We start from the raw sequence: 13378 nt of genomic DNA, 5'->3' as shown, positions 1-13378 counted from the left end.
AAAAAAAAGTAAAAAAAAAAACTTGAATGGAAAAATATAACTTTATCCAGACAAAAATTTTAAAAAATCATACAGACTAAAAGCTTAAACAAGAAATATAAAAAACAATAAAAAATAAAATAAAATAAAATAAACCAGGTGATAACCTTTAACAAGGATACATTTAAAAAAAAAAAAAAAAAAAAAAAAAAAAACCCTACCCTTTTTAAAGGAAAAAAAACAAAAGAGTAAAACCAGAGAAAAGATCAAACTTTAACAAGGAAAATTAAAAAAAAAAACTTTAACAAAGAAAAATAATTAAAATAACCTTTAACAAAAAATGAATAAAAAACAAACAAAACTAAACCTTTAACAAGGAAATAGATAACAAAATAATATAGAAAATTAAAAATAATAAAAAACAAACCTTTAACAAAAAATGAATAATAAAAATAAAAAATAAATAAACAAAAACAAAACCTTTAACATGGAAATAGATAATAACAAATAAATAATTTACTCTCTTGCATCACATATTTCCAAATGTTAGTCAGGAAGCTCCTGTAGCACTCACACACACACACACACACACACACACACACACACACACACACACACACACACACTCTGTGGCTGTGCCGTGGTTATTTTGGGGGTCAGCTGTCCCAGACCCTCAGCTGGTCCTCCCTCTGCTCCTCCTGCTCCTCCTGCTCCTCCTCTCCTCCTGCTCCTCCTGCTCCTCCTCCTCTCTTCTCTCTGTGTCTTCTCTCCTGTGAACCGGTAAGACTTTTCTTCTTCTCTTTCTCTTTTTAAATCTTTCTCTAAACTCTTCTTCATGTTTTCTGCTGAAATACAACAACAGACGTGTCGTCTTTGACTCTTTGAGCTTCTTTTTCTTCTACGTTTGTTGTGTTAAATACGTTTTTAGTCCTTAAAGGTGTTTCATTGATCTGCTGGTGGTTTATGGATAATATGTGATTATTATGACTGTTTATTATAAATATATTGTTGTAATATGTGACGCACACATGGAAGATCTGTCATGGCCGCCGTTAGTTGCTTTGTCACCGTCTGTAAATATTCTGCTCCGTCACACTCAAACACTGTCTTCACTTCAACACTTCAGCCTGTAAAACTTAATATTAGTCATATTTAAAGGCTTATTTCTCTAAATTTGATAATTTTGTATGTGGTGTGTCCTTAAGATGAGACGCTGTGTCATTATTCAGATTTAAATCTTGATTTTAAACATTTACGTCTTGTTTTTATGTCACTTCTTGATGTCAAATCTTATTTTTATCTTTTATTCCACCTACTTCTTTCTATGTTTAGCTATTTGTGCTCATTTTGACGATAATTCCTAATTTTTTCCTTTTATTTTACCAACAAACTGATGCTTTGGAAGCAAAATGCCTTTAAAAATAATATAAAATAATGTAAAAAATAATAAAAAAAATATTTTACAGTAAGCCTTATTCCAAGGATTACATATTAATCTATGGAAAAACTTGTTTTTCTGTTGATAAAAGTTCAATAAACTGTCAAATTCACAACAGCTGGATCCACATCAGCAACTTTTAGTTCAACACTTCCAGCTTTATTGTTATTATTATTATTATTATCTTTATTATTGATTTATTATATTTATTTCCTCATGCTGGTTGTGATTTGGAGTTATTTGATATTTGGAGAATCTAATTATGAGGTAAAAATATTATGACAAGTTGTTTATTTTGATGTGTGACAGCTGGAGATGCAGCAGAGGGCTGTGATTGGCTGGACAACTTAGAGGGGCGGGGCTTAAGTTTGATTGAGGAGGTTGTCACAGCGGGGGGGGGGGGCTTAAAACATGACGCAGGTAGAAGACAGAATAGATACACACACATTCCTGTTTCACAATGTGTGTGTGTGTGTTTATATGAGTTTATGTGTGTGTGTGTGTGTGTGTGTGTGTGTGTTTGTGTGTGTGTGTGAGTTTGTGCACGAGTGTTAATGTGTGTGCGTGTATGTCTGTGTATATGTGAGTGGTTTGAGTGAGTGTGTGTGTGTGTGTGTGTGTGTGTGTGTGTGTCAGTGTGACCATATTTGGACGCTCTCTGAATAGATAGTCTCTAACAGGTGTGTGTGGGTCTGTGTGTGTGTTCATGAGGCTAATTTTAACTGAACAGATATGCTGGCAGCCTTCACATACACACACACACACACACACACACACATACACACACACACACACACACACACACAAACACACACACACACACACACACACACGAAAAACCAGATTAAATGTGTGACGTGTTGTTAGAAACCTCTCAGAGCTTCAGTGGTCGTTAAACTCCGTAACATGAAAAAACAGATTATATTACATATAAAGATTGTTGATGTTTGTAGTGCTTGTGTTGACTTTTTGGCCACAAGGAGGCACTCAACCAAAGGTCAACAAATCAACAAATACTAACAGTGAACTTCATGTAAATCTGGACATTTCTTAAGTTCGGTCAAAGGCAGAAAATTTCAGTTTGTTCTGGCTCAGAAAGATTTATACAATCAATAATCTCAGCTGTTGGGAATAAAAAGATTGGATTTGTTTCTAAAGCCTCTGATTCTACACTGTAAAAAAAGAGTGATTTTACAGAAAATTACTGTATTTGTAAAGTTTCTTTAATTTTACATGCAGCAATATATTTTTTTAATTTCATTTTCATATAATTTACTGGAATTTAACATTCAAGAACATTAAGCAATTGAACAATAATAATATTAATACTACTAATAATAATTTGTTTAAAAAAGTATAATTATTATACAATATTTTTTGTTTTATTATTTATTTATTTATTTATGCGTGCTGTGCTGTGCCATTTGTTTATTTTTTCCCCTTTTCTGTGGTTTGCCACGTGAGTGCTTTATGTAGGAAATAAAATTTAAAAAAAATAAATTAAAAAAGTATAATTATTTAATTACTTATGGTCTTGGGTGTTAAATTGCAGTGGATTATATGTAAAACTTTTCTGTTTTCTTACAGTAAAACATTTAAAAAAAAACTTAAAATAAATAATGATAAAATCTGTAAAAAATTAATAAATTTAAAAAAAACGACAAAAAATGCCTCTTAACATTATTTTAAATTAAACTAAAAACTAAAAAAACTGATACAGATATTATTTGACCAATTTTTTACAGTGTAGAATGTTTCCCCCATTAAAAAAGTCACAGATCCTTAAAGATTCAATAAAATATTTGTTTTATTCGAAACAAAACAACCAACCAGAAACTTGGACCCAATCACATCCACATGAAGCAAACCTTCGACTTGTTGCAGGTGTAATTTTGTTTTAATTGGTTATTTATTATTGCACAATAAAACAACCGATACAAAGATGGAAGGAAGTTGATCAGGTGAGATTAAAACAAAACCTCAGAAAAAACAGTAATAAAAAGTAATAAAAAGTGATATAATCCACTAAAGTTAATCGTGCTTTAAGTCTTTCTGCATTAAATCAATGCGTGGTGTGTTTTAGAATAAATATATTTTTGGAATATACATGCTGTCCATTTAATGTTGTACACTGTGGACGATATATCAACCTCTTCTATGAAAAGTATTCCTTCAACCATTACTAAATATAATTTCAGGTCTCTGAGGATGGAGACGTCGCTGAAAGCAGCTGAAGTGTTGACGCCCCCGCAGGCCGACATGGACCCTGAGAGCCCTGCAGGAGAAGCTGCAGCACCTCCTGCAGCCTCCTCCTCCTCCTCCTCCGACAGCATCGACTCCATGGAGGAGTTCAGGAAGCGTCTCGATGACATCATCAGCGACCACGGCTCGGCGGCGGCGCTGCTGGAGAGACAGGTCGGTCAGCTGACGTCAGCCATAAAGTAATTTATTTATCTAACGTGTGCTGTAACCTGTGTTGTTGTTGTTGTTGTTTTTTTTGTTGTTGTGTCAGACTTTGATGGAGATGGAGACAGAAAACATGACCAAGGAGCCAAGAGATGACATCCCTGTTGCCATGGAGACAGGTGAGGAACATGTGACGACTCGCAAAACTTTAATTATTGTTGTCTGTTTTTATTCGATTCGTTTTTGTTTGGTTTTGCCTATGTTTGGATCAATCTTATGTCATTTTCTTTCATATATTACGTAATTTATACACATATGTTTCAGTTTTAATCTCCTCTGTGTTGTGTGCTTTTGTCTTTTCTTTGCTTCATTTTCTTGTCTTCACTTGTTCTGTTTTCACTGTAGTGCACATTGAAAAATTAACAAATTAATAAAGATGTCCTCCAGAAAGTACATCCGGGAATATTAAAGATTATCATGTTAAGTGATGTTTAATTTAAGTTGCAAAAAAGCATTGTGAGTCACTTTGAGCTGCATGTTTGTACAGAATGTGCTTCAAAAGTGTGTTTATTAATGTCTATCAGAATTATTAATAATTATCATAAATAATTATAATTAATGATATGACTTGATTTAATCTAAGTCATCTCGATCGGGGCACCATTCTGTAAAACAGAGAAAAATGTAGCCAATTCACCTAAATTAGTCTCGTAAAGTTACTAAACTATCAATTTGGAACACTGATTAATAATTAACTTAATAATTATAATCACCATATTTATATTAAGTAATAGTTGAAGGAATTTGGAATTCTTTTCATAGAAGAGGTTGATATATCGTTCACAGTCTGCGACATTAAATGGACAGCATGTATATTCCAAAAAAATATTTACTCAAAACAAAGTAAAACACACAATATGCTATATGAATCAAGTCAGGAGTTTTATGTGATACTGTTTTTAAGAAAGTAAAATCCTGCTTGTCTTTGTCTCTCTGCAGAGATCTGTCTCATCATGAAGACTCTCAACAAGCTCTCGTCTCCACAGCAGAAACTGGAGGACGTGGTCAGGAAATACGCCGAGCTGGTGAGGAGGTTTTATTATCAAACAAGGAGACTTTTCAAAGCTGCAGCGAGTGTTTCCTGTCTGAGATCACAATAGCCGTGTTTGCTTTAGGGGGAAGAGTGGCTACCAGGAAAGTCTCAGGCCACGTAATCACTTAGCAACAACCGTGATCACATACGCAACTGATTAAACACGGGAGACGCAACTGTGGCCGCCATCGCTAACTGTGCACAACATCAGCAGCTGATCATAAACAAAGCAGCATGGCTAATTATGCACAGCGTCTCTGCTGATTCTTAACGTTAAGAAGAGTAAGAACGAGTCTCCAAAAGTCTCCAATAACACCAGAAAAAGTCGCTGGATTTGTCTCCAGTTGCTTTTTTGAAAAATAGTCAAAAAGTCGCTAAATATAGCAACAAAGTTGCTAAGTTGCCAACACTGCTTCGCTAGCTTTTACAAATGGCGTGTGTTGTTGTGGCGTCGAGTTCTACATCACATCCTGCTTAGTGTTCTATCCAATCAGTAACCAGGCTGTTTTCAGGGGAGAAAAAGACCCTGCTCTTCTACAGGGACTAAAAAAGTCCCGACAAAAGACGGCTAGGACGGCTCATATTCAGATTACACCCTTACTGACTTTGTGTCTGTGTCTGTGTCTGTGTGTGTGTGTGTCTGTGTGTCTGTGTGTGTGTGTGTGTGTGTGTGTGTGTGCAGGGCGTCCAGCGGCGGAGTGATGAGAAGAAGCTGAATGTTCTGCAGCAGCGTCTGTCGGTCCTGCTGGAGGAACGTCTGCAGCTGCAGGAGGAGAGTCGCTGCAGCATCGCAGCTCGCAGCAAGCTGGAGAATCTGTGCAGAGAGCTGCAGGGACACTACAACGCTCTCACCGTACGTCTGTCTCTGTGTATAAAGTAAAGTTGCTGATGCTGAAGTCCTCAGAGTCTAACGCCTCCTGCTCCTGCAGGAGCGGACCATGCAGCGCTGCAGGGAGGACGAGGAGAAGAGGAAGGACATGACGGACCACTTCCAGGCCATGCTGACGGAGATCCAGGCTCAGATCGAGCAGCACAGCAGCCGCAACGACAAGCTGTGTCTGGAGAACAGCAACCTGACCGGCAAGCTGGAGAGTCTCATGAACCAGTGTGAGATGAGGGAGGAGGTGAGGGGTCAAAGGTCACAGAGAGCAGCTCTGCACAGAGCAGGAGACACTGTTAACGTCCTCTGAACTGATTCTCTGCAGTGAACAAGTCAATTATTATTAATGAGCCACCGAGACAAAACTGAAAAGAAGATGCAAGTTGTTGTTTTCTTTTGTTGAGTTTTTTTTATAAAAAGCTGCTGACTTTCCTTTAAAACACATAAAATATATTTTAATCACCAATAAACACCCATTTTTACAACTGTGCTATAGAAGTATGGCTTTATTACAATTTAAATTAAAATAATATAGTGAACTGTGTATACATGTTAAATATTAGTTAATTTTTCATCTACATTTAATGCAGAAAACTTTTTAATCTCTCACTTTTAGAAATAAATTGATGAGTCAGTTTCCTTTAGTTGATTGATAAAAAACATGAATCAACAAATATTTTCATCATCAATTTTACAAATGTGAATGTTTCTTTGACTTTTGGTTTCTTGTTCAGAGAAAAAAAAAGTCATTAGAAAATGTTAATGCTGGCTTTAGGGAATCATTTTCTACTCTTTTCTCATAAAAATATAAGTCCATGAAAGGTGTTAAACCATGTTTATTTTTTATTTTTTCTAAATGCACATTGGACATGAAATATATTATATTCTATTCCATGCATTCTGTTTTATTTAGACAACATCCAAACTTTTGGGGATTTGAAGCTTCACAGACCAAACTATTAATCCATTAATTTAAAAAAACAAAACAATTTAGACTCTTTATATTAAATGGGACATATTGTGTAATCTCACTTCTTCTGATCTTGTGCACACACATTTACATATATATATATATGTGACTTCCAACCCACAAAACTGTGAAATAAGACAATAAGTCAGTTTTTTTGGAGGCTGCAGTTTTCTTGCAAGCCTAAGAGCAGACAAAGGGTAAATATTCAGTCAGTATGGGTAAAAACAGAGAGAATGTCAAGAAAACATGTGAAGAGTCTTCATATCACTGTTCCTCTCTCTGTGCAGAGTCTGGAGAAGCTCAACAAGCACCGTGAGCTGCAGTACAAACTGACCGAAGCCAAGCTGCAGCAGGCCAACGCTCAGCTGACGGAGGCCGAGGAAAGACACAAGAGGGAGAAGGAATACGTGAGTGCTTCTTATTATTATTCTTTTCTACTGTCAGTCATAAAGACGTACACATGCCAATATAGAAATATCAATATTTTAAGTTTAGCTTTGGTCACTTTTTATAACGGAAAGTTTCATAATTGATAATCTGTTCGAGGACTGTCAGAAAGTTCAGATTTCCACAATGAAGCTGTTGTTTTTACAGTTTATTTCTACACTTTAAAACCCAAATTGTTGTTTCAACTAAAATATTTGAGTGTCCATGATACAAAATAATTTTAGGTCAAGACAACAAAGACAGTGGTGTTAACTGAAATGACTCAGTATTTGAAGTTAAAATTACTTTTTGCACAAATCTTTGTTGTATTGAAAAGGAAAAATTAGATATAATAACAAACAAGCAAGATTGGGTTTTACAGTGATACCATAAAGGTTGTTTTTTTTTTCGGTGATCTTTTAAAAAATATATACATTTCAAATCTGTCTGTGCACAGGATTAAGTATAACCTCTTTATTTAGAAACACAGTGTGCCATTACAGCTTGAATGTAGCGGTTAATATCATCCACATAGAACTTTATCACTGTTTATCAATAATTATATTTATCTCTTCCATTTAAAGCCATTTCATATTTGTCTTTATTTGATTTTATTATGTTTCACGAATGTGTTTTACTGTAAACTGAATCTGTGAATCTTATAAGCATTACAGATGTGATTTCAAAGTTAATCAACATAGATAATTGCATGTTTTTATCCTTGTTGAACACTGTTTTCAGTAGTAGTCTCTTGTTTTTGACCCGTACTGTTTGGACGGCGCCCAGATTGACTGTGTGTTGTCTCTGTCGCCGTAGTTGCTTAGGGAGGCTATTGAAAAAACAAAGAAATGCTTCGCTATGAAGGAGCAGGAGCTGGCCATGAAGAAGAAGGTAAAGAACCGTCTGTAATGTGTCTCCGTCTGTTCTCTTCTAACCAGTTACTGGTTCAGGCTGCTGAGTGGAAACTGCAGGCTAAGACACTCAGAGAACAGGGGACTTTGATGCAGACACAGGTGAATATTCATTGAGAGGACCAACATGCTGACAGTCAGGACAGGTGGACACACAGAGACAGGCTGACACAGGCTCATACCTTCTGTCTGTTACTAAAGCTGGACAATTACTGGAGTTTCTCTGTTAACTCAAAAACTATATTAACTTCTAAACACAGTTTCAAAGTTTAGTCTGAAGAAATAAACCAAAAAACACTGAAATTACCATTTAAGTTAAGTTTTAATTTGTGATGTTGAAAGTAAAACTGCAACACAACGCAGGCCCATACCTTCTGTCTTTTACTAAAGCTGTGCGATTATTGGGATTTCTCTTTTAACTCAAAAACTATATTAACTTCTACAACTACAGTTTCAAAGTTTAGTCTAAAGAAGTATACCCAAAGACACTGGGATTACCAATAAATTAAGTACTAATTTGTGATGCTGACAGTTCAACAACGACACAATGCAGGTTCATACCTTCTGTCTGTTATTAAAGCTGGACAATTATTAGGATTTATCTGTTAACTCTAAAACTATATTTAATTCTAAAAGCAGTTTCAAAGTTTAGTCTAAAGAAATAAACCAAAAAACACTGAAATTACCATTTAAGTTAAGTTTTAACGTGTGATGTTGAAAGTAAAACTGCAACACAACACAGGGTCATACCCTCTGTCTGTTACTAAATCTGAACAATTATTGGGATTTTTCTGTTAACTCTAAAACTATATTCACTTCTAAACACAGTTTCAAAGTTTAGTCTAAAGAAGTAAACCAAAAAACACTGAAATTACCAGTTAAATTTTAATTTGTGAGCCTGACAATAAAACGCAGGTCCATACCCTCTGTTCTGTTACTATTTTATGATATATTTTATGACTTCAGTTAACTCAGAAACTATGTTTTCTGTTGAATATGAAGTTCTAAACACAGTTTCAAAGTTTAGTCTAAAGAAATAAACCAAAAAAAAATCGCTTAAATTACCATTTAAGTTAGGTTTTAATGTGTGATGTTGAAAGTAAAACTGCAACACAACGCAGGGTCATACCCTCTGTCTGTTACTAAATCTGAACAATTATTGGGATTTCTCTGTTAACTCTAAAACTATATTCACTTCTCAACACAGTTTCAGAGTTTAGTCTGAAGAAATAAACCCAAAGACACTTGGATTGCCAATAAAGTTAAGTACTAATTTGTGATGCTGACAGTTCAACAGCGACACAACGCAGGCCCATACCTTCTGTTCTCTTACTAAAGCTTTATAATTAATGGGATTTTATGACTTCAGTTAACTCAAAAACTATATTAAATTCTAAATACAGTTTCAAAGTTTAGTCTGAATAAATAAAGCCAAAGACACTGGAATTACCATTTAAAAACCCATAAATATGGAAAAAATGTACAATTTCAATAAATGTTCAAAGCTTGTTCATTCAAGAATTCATGACATAACTTCCATCACCATTCGTATTATATTTAATTCAGGATTTGAGATTTTAACATCCATCTAAATACACTAGCGGTGAATTAAATTGTGTTTTTTAACACTGAAAGTAAAACTGCAAGACAATGCAGGTCCATACCCTCTGTTATGTTACTATTTTATGACATATTTTTATGACTTCAGTTAATTCAAAAACAGTTTTCTCTTAAATATGAAGTTCTAAACATAGTTTCAAAGGTTAGTCTAAAGAAATACACCCAAAGACCCTGTAATTATTATTTAAGTGAAGTTTTAATTTGTTATGCTGCAACACAATGCAGGCCCATACCCTCTGGTCTGGTTCTATTTTATGACATATTTTAAGTTTAGTCTAAAGAAATTAACCCAAAGACAATGGACTTACCATTTAAGTTAAGTTAATACAACGTAGGTCCATACCCTCTGATCTGTTACTAAAGCTCTACAATAGAAATGTTCTGAATGAGCAGAAACATACTGGAACTGCAGTCCAGTTTAACATCATTGTAACCAACATTTGTTCATCACTGTCAGCACGAGAATGTCTATTATTACTCTCTTCTTGTAAATATTGTTTAAAGAGACGACCGCTGAGTTTAAAGTGAACATTAGGTGAAACTCCCTAATGTGCAGCGCCCGAAGCAGAACCATGAGAGCGTGAATGATTAATGGCCTCCAGCAGGGAGTCAGGCTCGTAATTAATGACCGATGCAATCTGTAATTTATCACTAAGAGGCTCGGTCATTACTATCATTATCACAAACCTCATGTTTGCACAGATTAAGAGCAAAAATCTGGTTTTGGACCTTTAAACACACAATGATGCTATTTTGCCGTCCTGTCTGTTTAGCACGTGTGTTTTTATGACTTTATTTCTTTTCAATTTGTGTAAATAAAAAGGAGAGTTGCATATTTTAATGCCACCAAAGTAAAGTTATAATGACTGAAGAATGATCACAGTAAAGTAGTCTCATTAACTGTCAGTTTTAAGATACGTATTCCAAATTAAAGTTCCTCTTTTGGCAATAAAGTCAAGACACAACTGAATAGTTTGTTCAAGTTCAAGAGAACTCTAGAACTTAAATCTGGACATATGAGTTCTTGTGTTTAGTTGGAACCAAACATGATTTGAATATTATTTATAATTTATAATTGCTTCAGTCTGACTCTTGTTTTTCCGTCCACAGCTGACGCTCTACGGTCAGAAGTTTGACGAGTTCCAGACGACGCTGGCCAAAAGCAACGAGATCTACGTCCGCTTCAAGAACGAGATGGATAATGTAGGTGGTGACCATCCAAATGTGTGAAACGTATCCCTCTTAAACTTGTCCACATCCTCCAACTAATACTCTGACTTTATGTTCACATGTTGTGACTCTGAACTGTTTTCCTTTTAGATGAATGACAAGATGAAGAAAATGGAGAAAGAGTCAAATTTGTGGAAGACGAGGTTTGAGACCTGCAATAAAGCTCTGACCACCATGATTGAGGAGGTATGTGTATAAGGATATTTCACCTGTATTGTCACAAAATTGATCATGTGTGCTGACCAATCTTCTCTGGGGAAATGAAGAAATGTTGCCTAAAAGCCCATTACAAGTCGTGTCCCTTAAAGTAGAAAAACTTAGAGTCACATATATTAGTCCTTATAAACTGTTAATTCCTAAACAAATTCCCAGTATGTGAGCAGCCTTTACAAATTATGAATTTAAATATGTTATTGAAGACTGAAGTTAGCCAGCGTGGATGGGTCTTAGCACATTAAAACTACATTAAATTTGACCTTTTTTGGTGCCAAATGTGCCTTTTGTTTTGTTTTTAAAGAGCCCATGGACACCAACCAGAAAATTATCATTTAATTGAATGCATTTCTTTATATTCTGTGAAGTAACCATACGTTCTCTACCGTTTCGAGACTATCTTCACTCAGAGAACCAAGGTTACAAAATAACCATATGTTCTCTACCGTCTCAAGACTATCTCTCCAGCAACCGTGTACGTATGAAATATGTAACGGAGTGGAGAGATAGTCTCTTCACTCAGAGAACCAGGGTTACAACGTAACCGTAAAATCTTTGCTCTCTATTGTTGGCGCATATTTCAGTCCCATGGACAAATATGATCAAAGGCATTTTCTTGCTACATTACATGTAAATATGATAGACTGTGATTGTGAAAGAGAGCTACAGTAAATGTCTGTTAAAACAATTTTCAGTAACATAGTAGATCCTTGGGCTCATGTCAAATTGCCAGAACCCAGAAAAGTTCTGTTGACCATTTGGGGGTTTTGTACAGTCTTGATAGAAGCTCAGTATCCCAAAGAGATCTCCATCTGATAACTTTTGTTCTCATTACATAACTAATTTTCCTAATTTTCTCCATTTGTTCCAGAGAACCGAGAAAAGCAAAGAGTTCGAAGTGTTCGTGCTGAAGATTCATAAACTGGAGAAGTTGTGCAATGCTCTGCAGGAAGAGAGGGCGATCCTCTACGGCAAGATCAAGGACGTCCGCAAGGCCAACTCCGACATCCCATCTAAGGTCTTCGGCAGCTCTGAAGTCCAAGAGACCCCTGACTCTGAGGCTGCTGATAAATCTGCCCTGCTGACCCCTGAGGAGCTCCAGGAGCTCCAGGATATCCAAGTGGGCGACCAGGTCCTAACAGACAACATGTCCCGTCTGAAGGACGAGCAGGCCAAGCTGCAGGAGTTTGCAGACTCCTTGTTCGCCGTGCCCAAAGACCGCGACGAAGAGCAGAGTGAGGATTCAAAACCTGAAGAAGACTTGATGTCTTCTGCGTTCGTCCAGTTCAAAACTCAGGCCAAAGAGGAGGCGGAGCCAGTCCCTGAGCAGGTGGTAGATCAATCAGAGTCAGTTCAACCACAGCCGGAAAAAGTTGAAGAGGTTCCAAAGCCAGCAACGTCCACACCTGTAGAGAATCCTTCTGAAACGATACCAACAGACACAAAACCAGAAGCAGTAAAAGCTCCAACCCAGGTTGAGGAAAAAGAGGTGCAACAAGTCAAACCAGAAGAGGAAATCCAGCCAAAGCCTGCTGAATCAGAACCAACACCCAAACTGGAAGAAGTCAAGATCAACCCACCAACAGAACTGAAACCAGAAGCAGCAGAGGCTGAAATTGTAGTCCAACCAGTGGTCCCAGTGGAAGCTGAGAAGGTCCAGGCTGAACCAGTGCAAGCACCAGCTACATCCTCCGAAAAAACACCTCAAACATCCTCCTCCTCCAATGGCGAGTCCTCCAAGAAGCAAACACCAAAGAAGAAGAAGAAGAGGAACGGCAAGAACGCCAGCTAAAGCTCAGGATGTGCAGAAGGTGTGTGTTTGTGGTGTTGTTTGTTTGGAATAGTGTGTGTGACTGAAGTCAAACTGTGCCTTCGCGCCTTTTGTAAAAGTTCTTTAGTTTGTCCCAACTGGTGCTGAAGATCCAGAGCGACCAGACGAGGACGGACGAACGAAGCCGACTGTGTTTTACAGTCTGATGTCTCAATCTAGCATTAAAGTATCAGTTAGTTCGGGAAGGAAAAGACTTCGTGAAGCATAATGAAGTCTGAAATGTTTAGCGTAAACAATAATGCCATAAAGAAATAGAGTTTTACCCAGTGGTTAGGATCTGTGCCAGTACTATTGCAGTGTCTCTTTTAAACTAGAAATCACAACGACTCCAATAAAGTGATATTTTGACAATCTAACATTTTTTGGTTTCAACGTTTCTTG

General features: G+C 36.4%; 1 protein-coding gene across 1 annotated transcript; it reads left to right on the top strand.

Moving 5' to 3' along the window:
• The first annotated feature begins 3625 nt into the window (after positions 1-3625).
• On the top strand, positions 3626-12958 carry txlnba (taxilin beta a). Its single transcript, XM_059356738.1, has 10 exons — positions 3626-3832; positions 3930-4002; positions 4823-4908; positions 5599-5769; positions 5846-6040; positions 7054-7173; positions 8009-8083; positions 10834-10926; positions 11044-11139; positions 12038-12958. The coding sequence occupies exons 1-10, from the start codon at positions 3626-3628 to the stop codon at positions 12956-12958; spliced, it is 2037 nt and encodes a 678-aa protein (XP_059212721.1).
• The last annotated feature ends 420 nt before the right edge of the window (positions 12959-13378 follow it).

The sequence above is a fragment of the Centropristis striata genome, chromosome 18 (genome assembly GCF_030273125.1).
Source record: "Centropristis striata isolate RG_2023a ecotype Rhode Island chromosome 18, C.striata_1.0, whole genome shotgun sequence".
NCBI classification, from domain to species: Eukaryota; Metazoa; Chordata; class Actinopteri; order Perciformes; family Serranidae; genus Centropristis; species Centropristis striata.
This window is presented reverse-complemented; position numbering and strand designations above follow the sequence as displayed.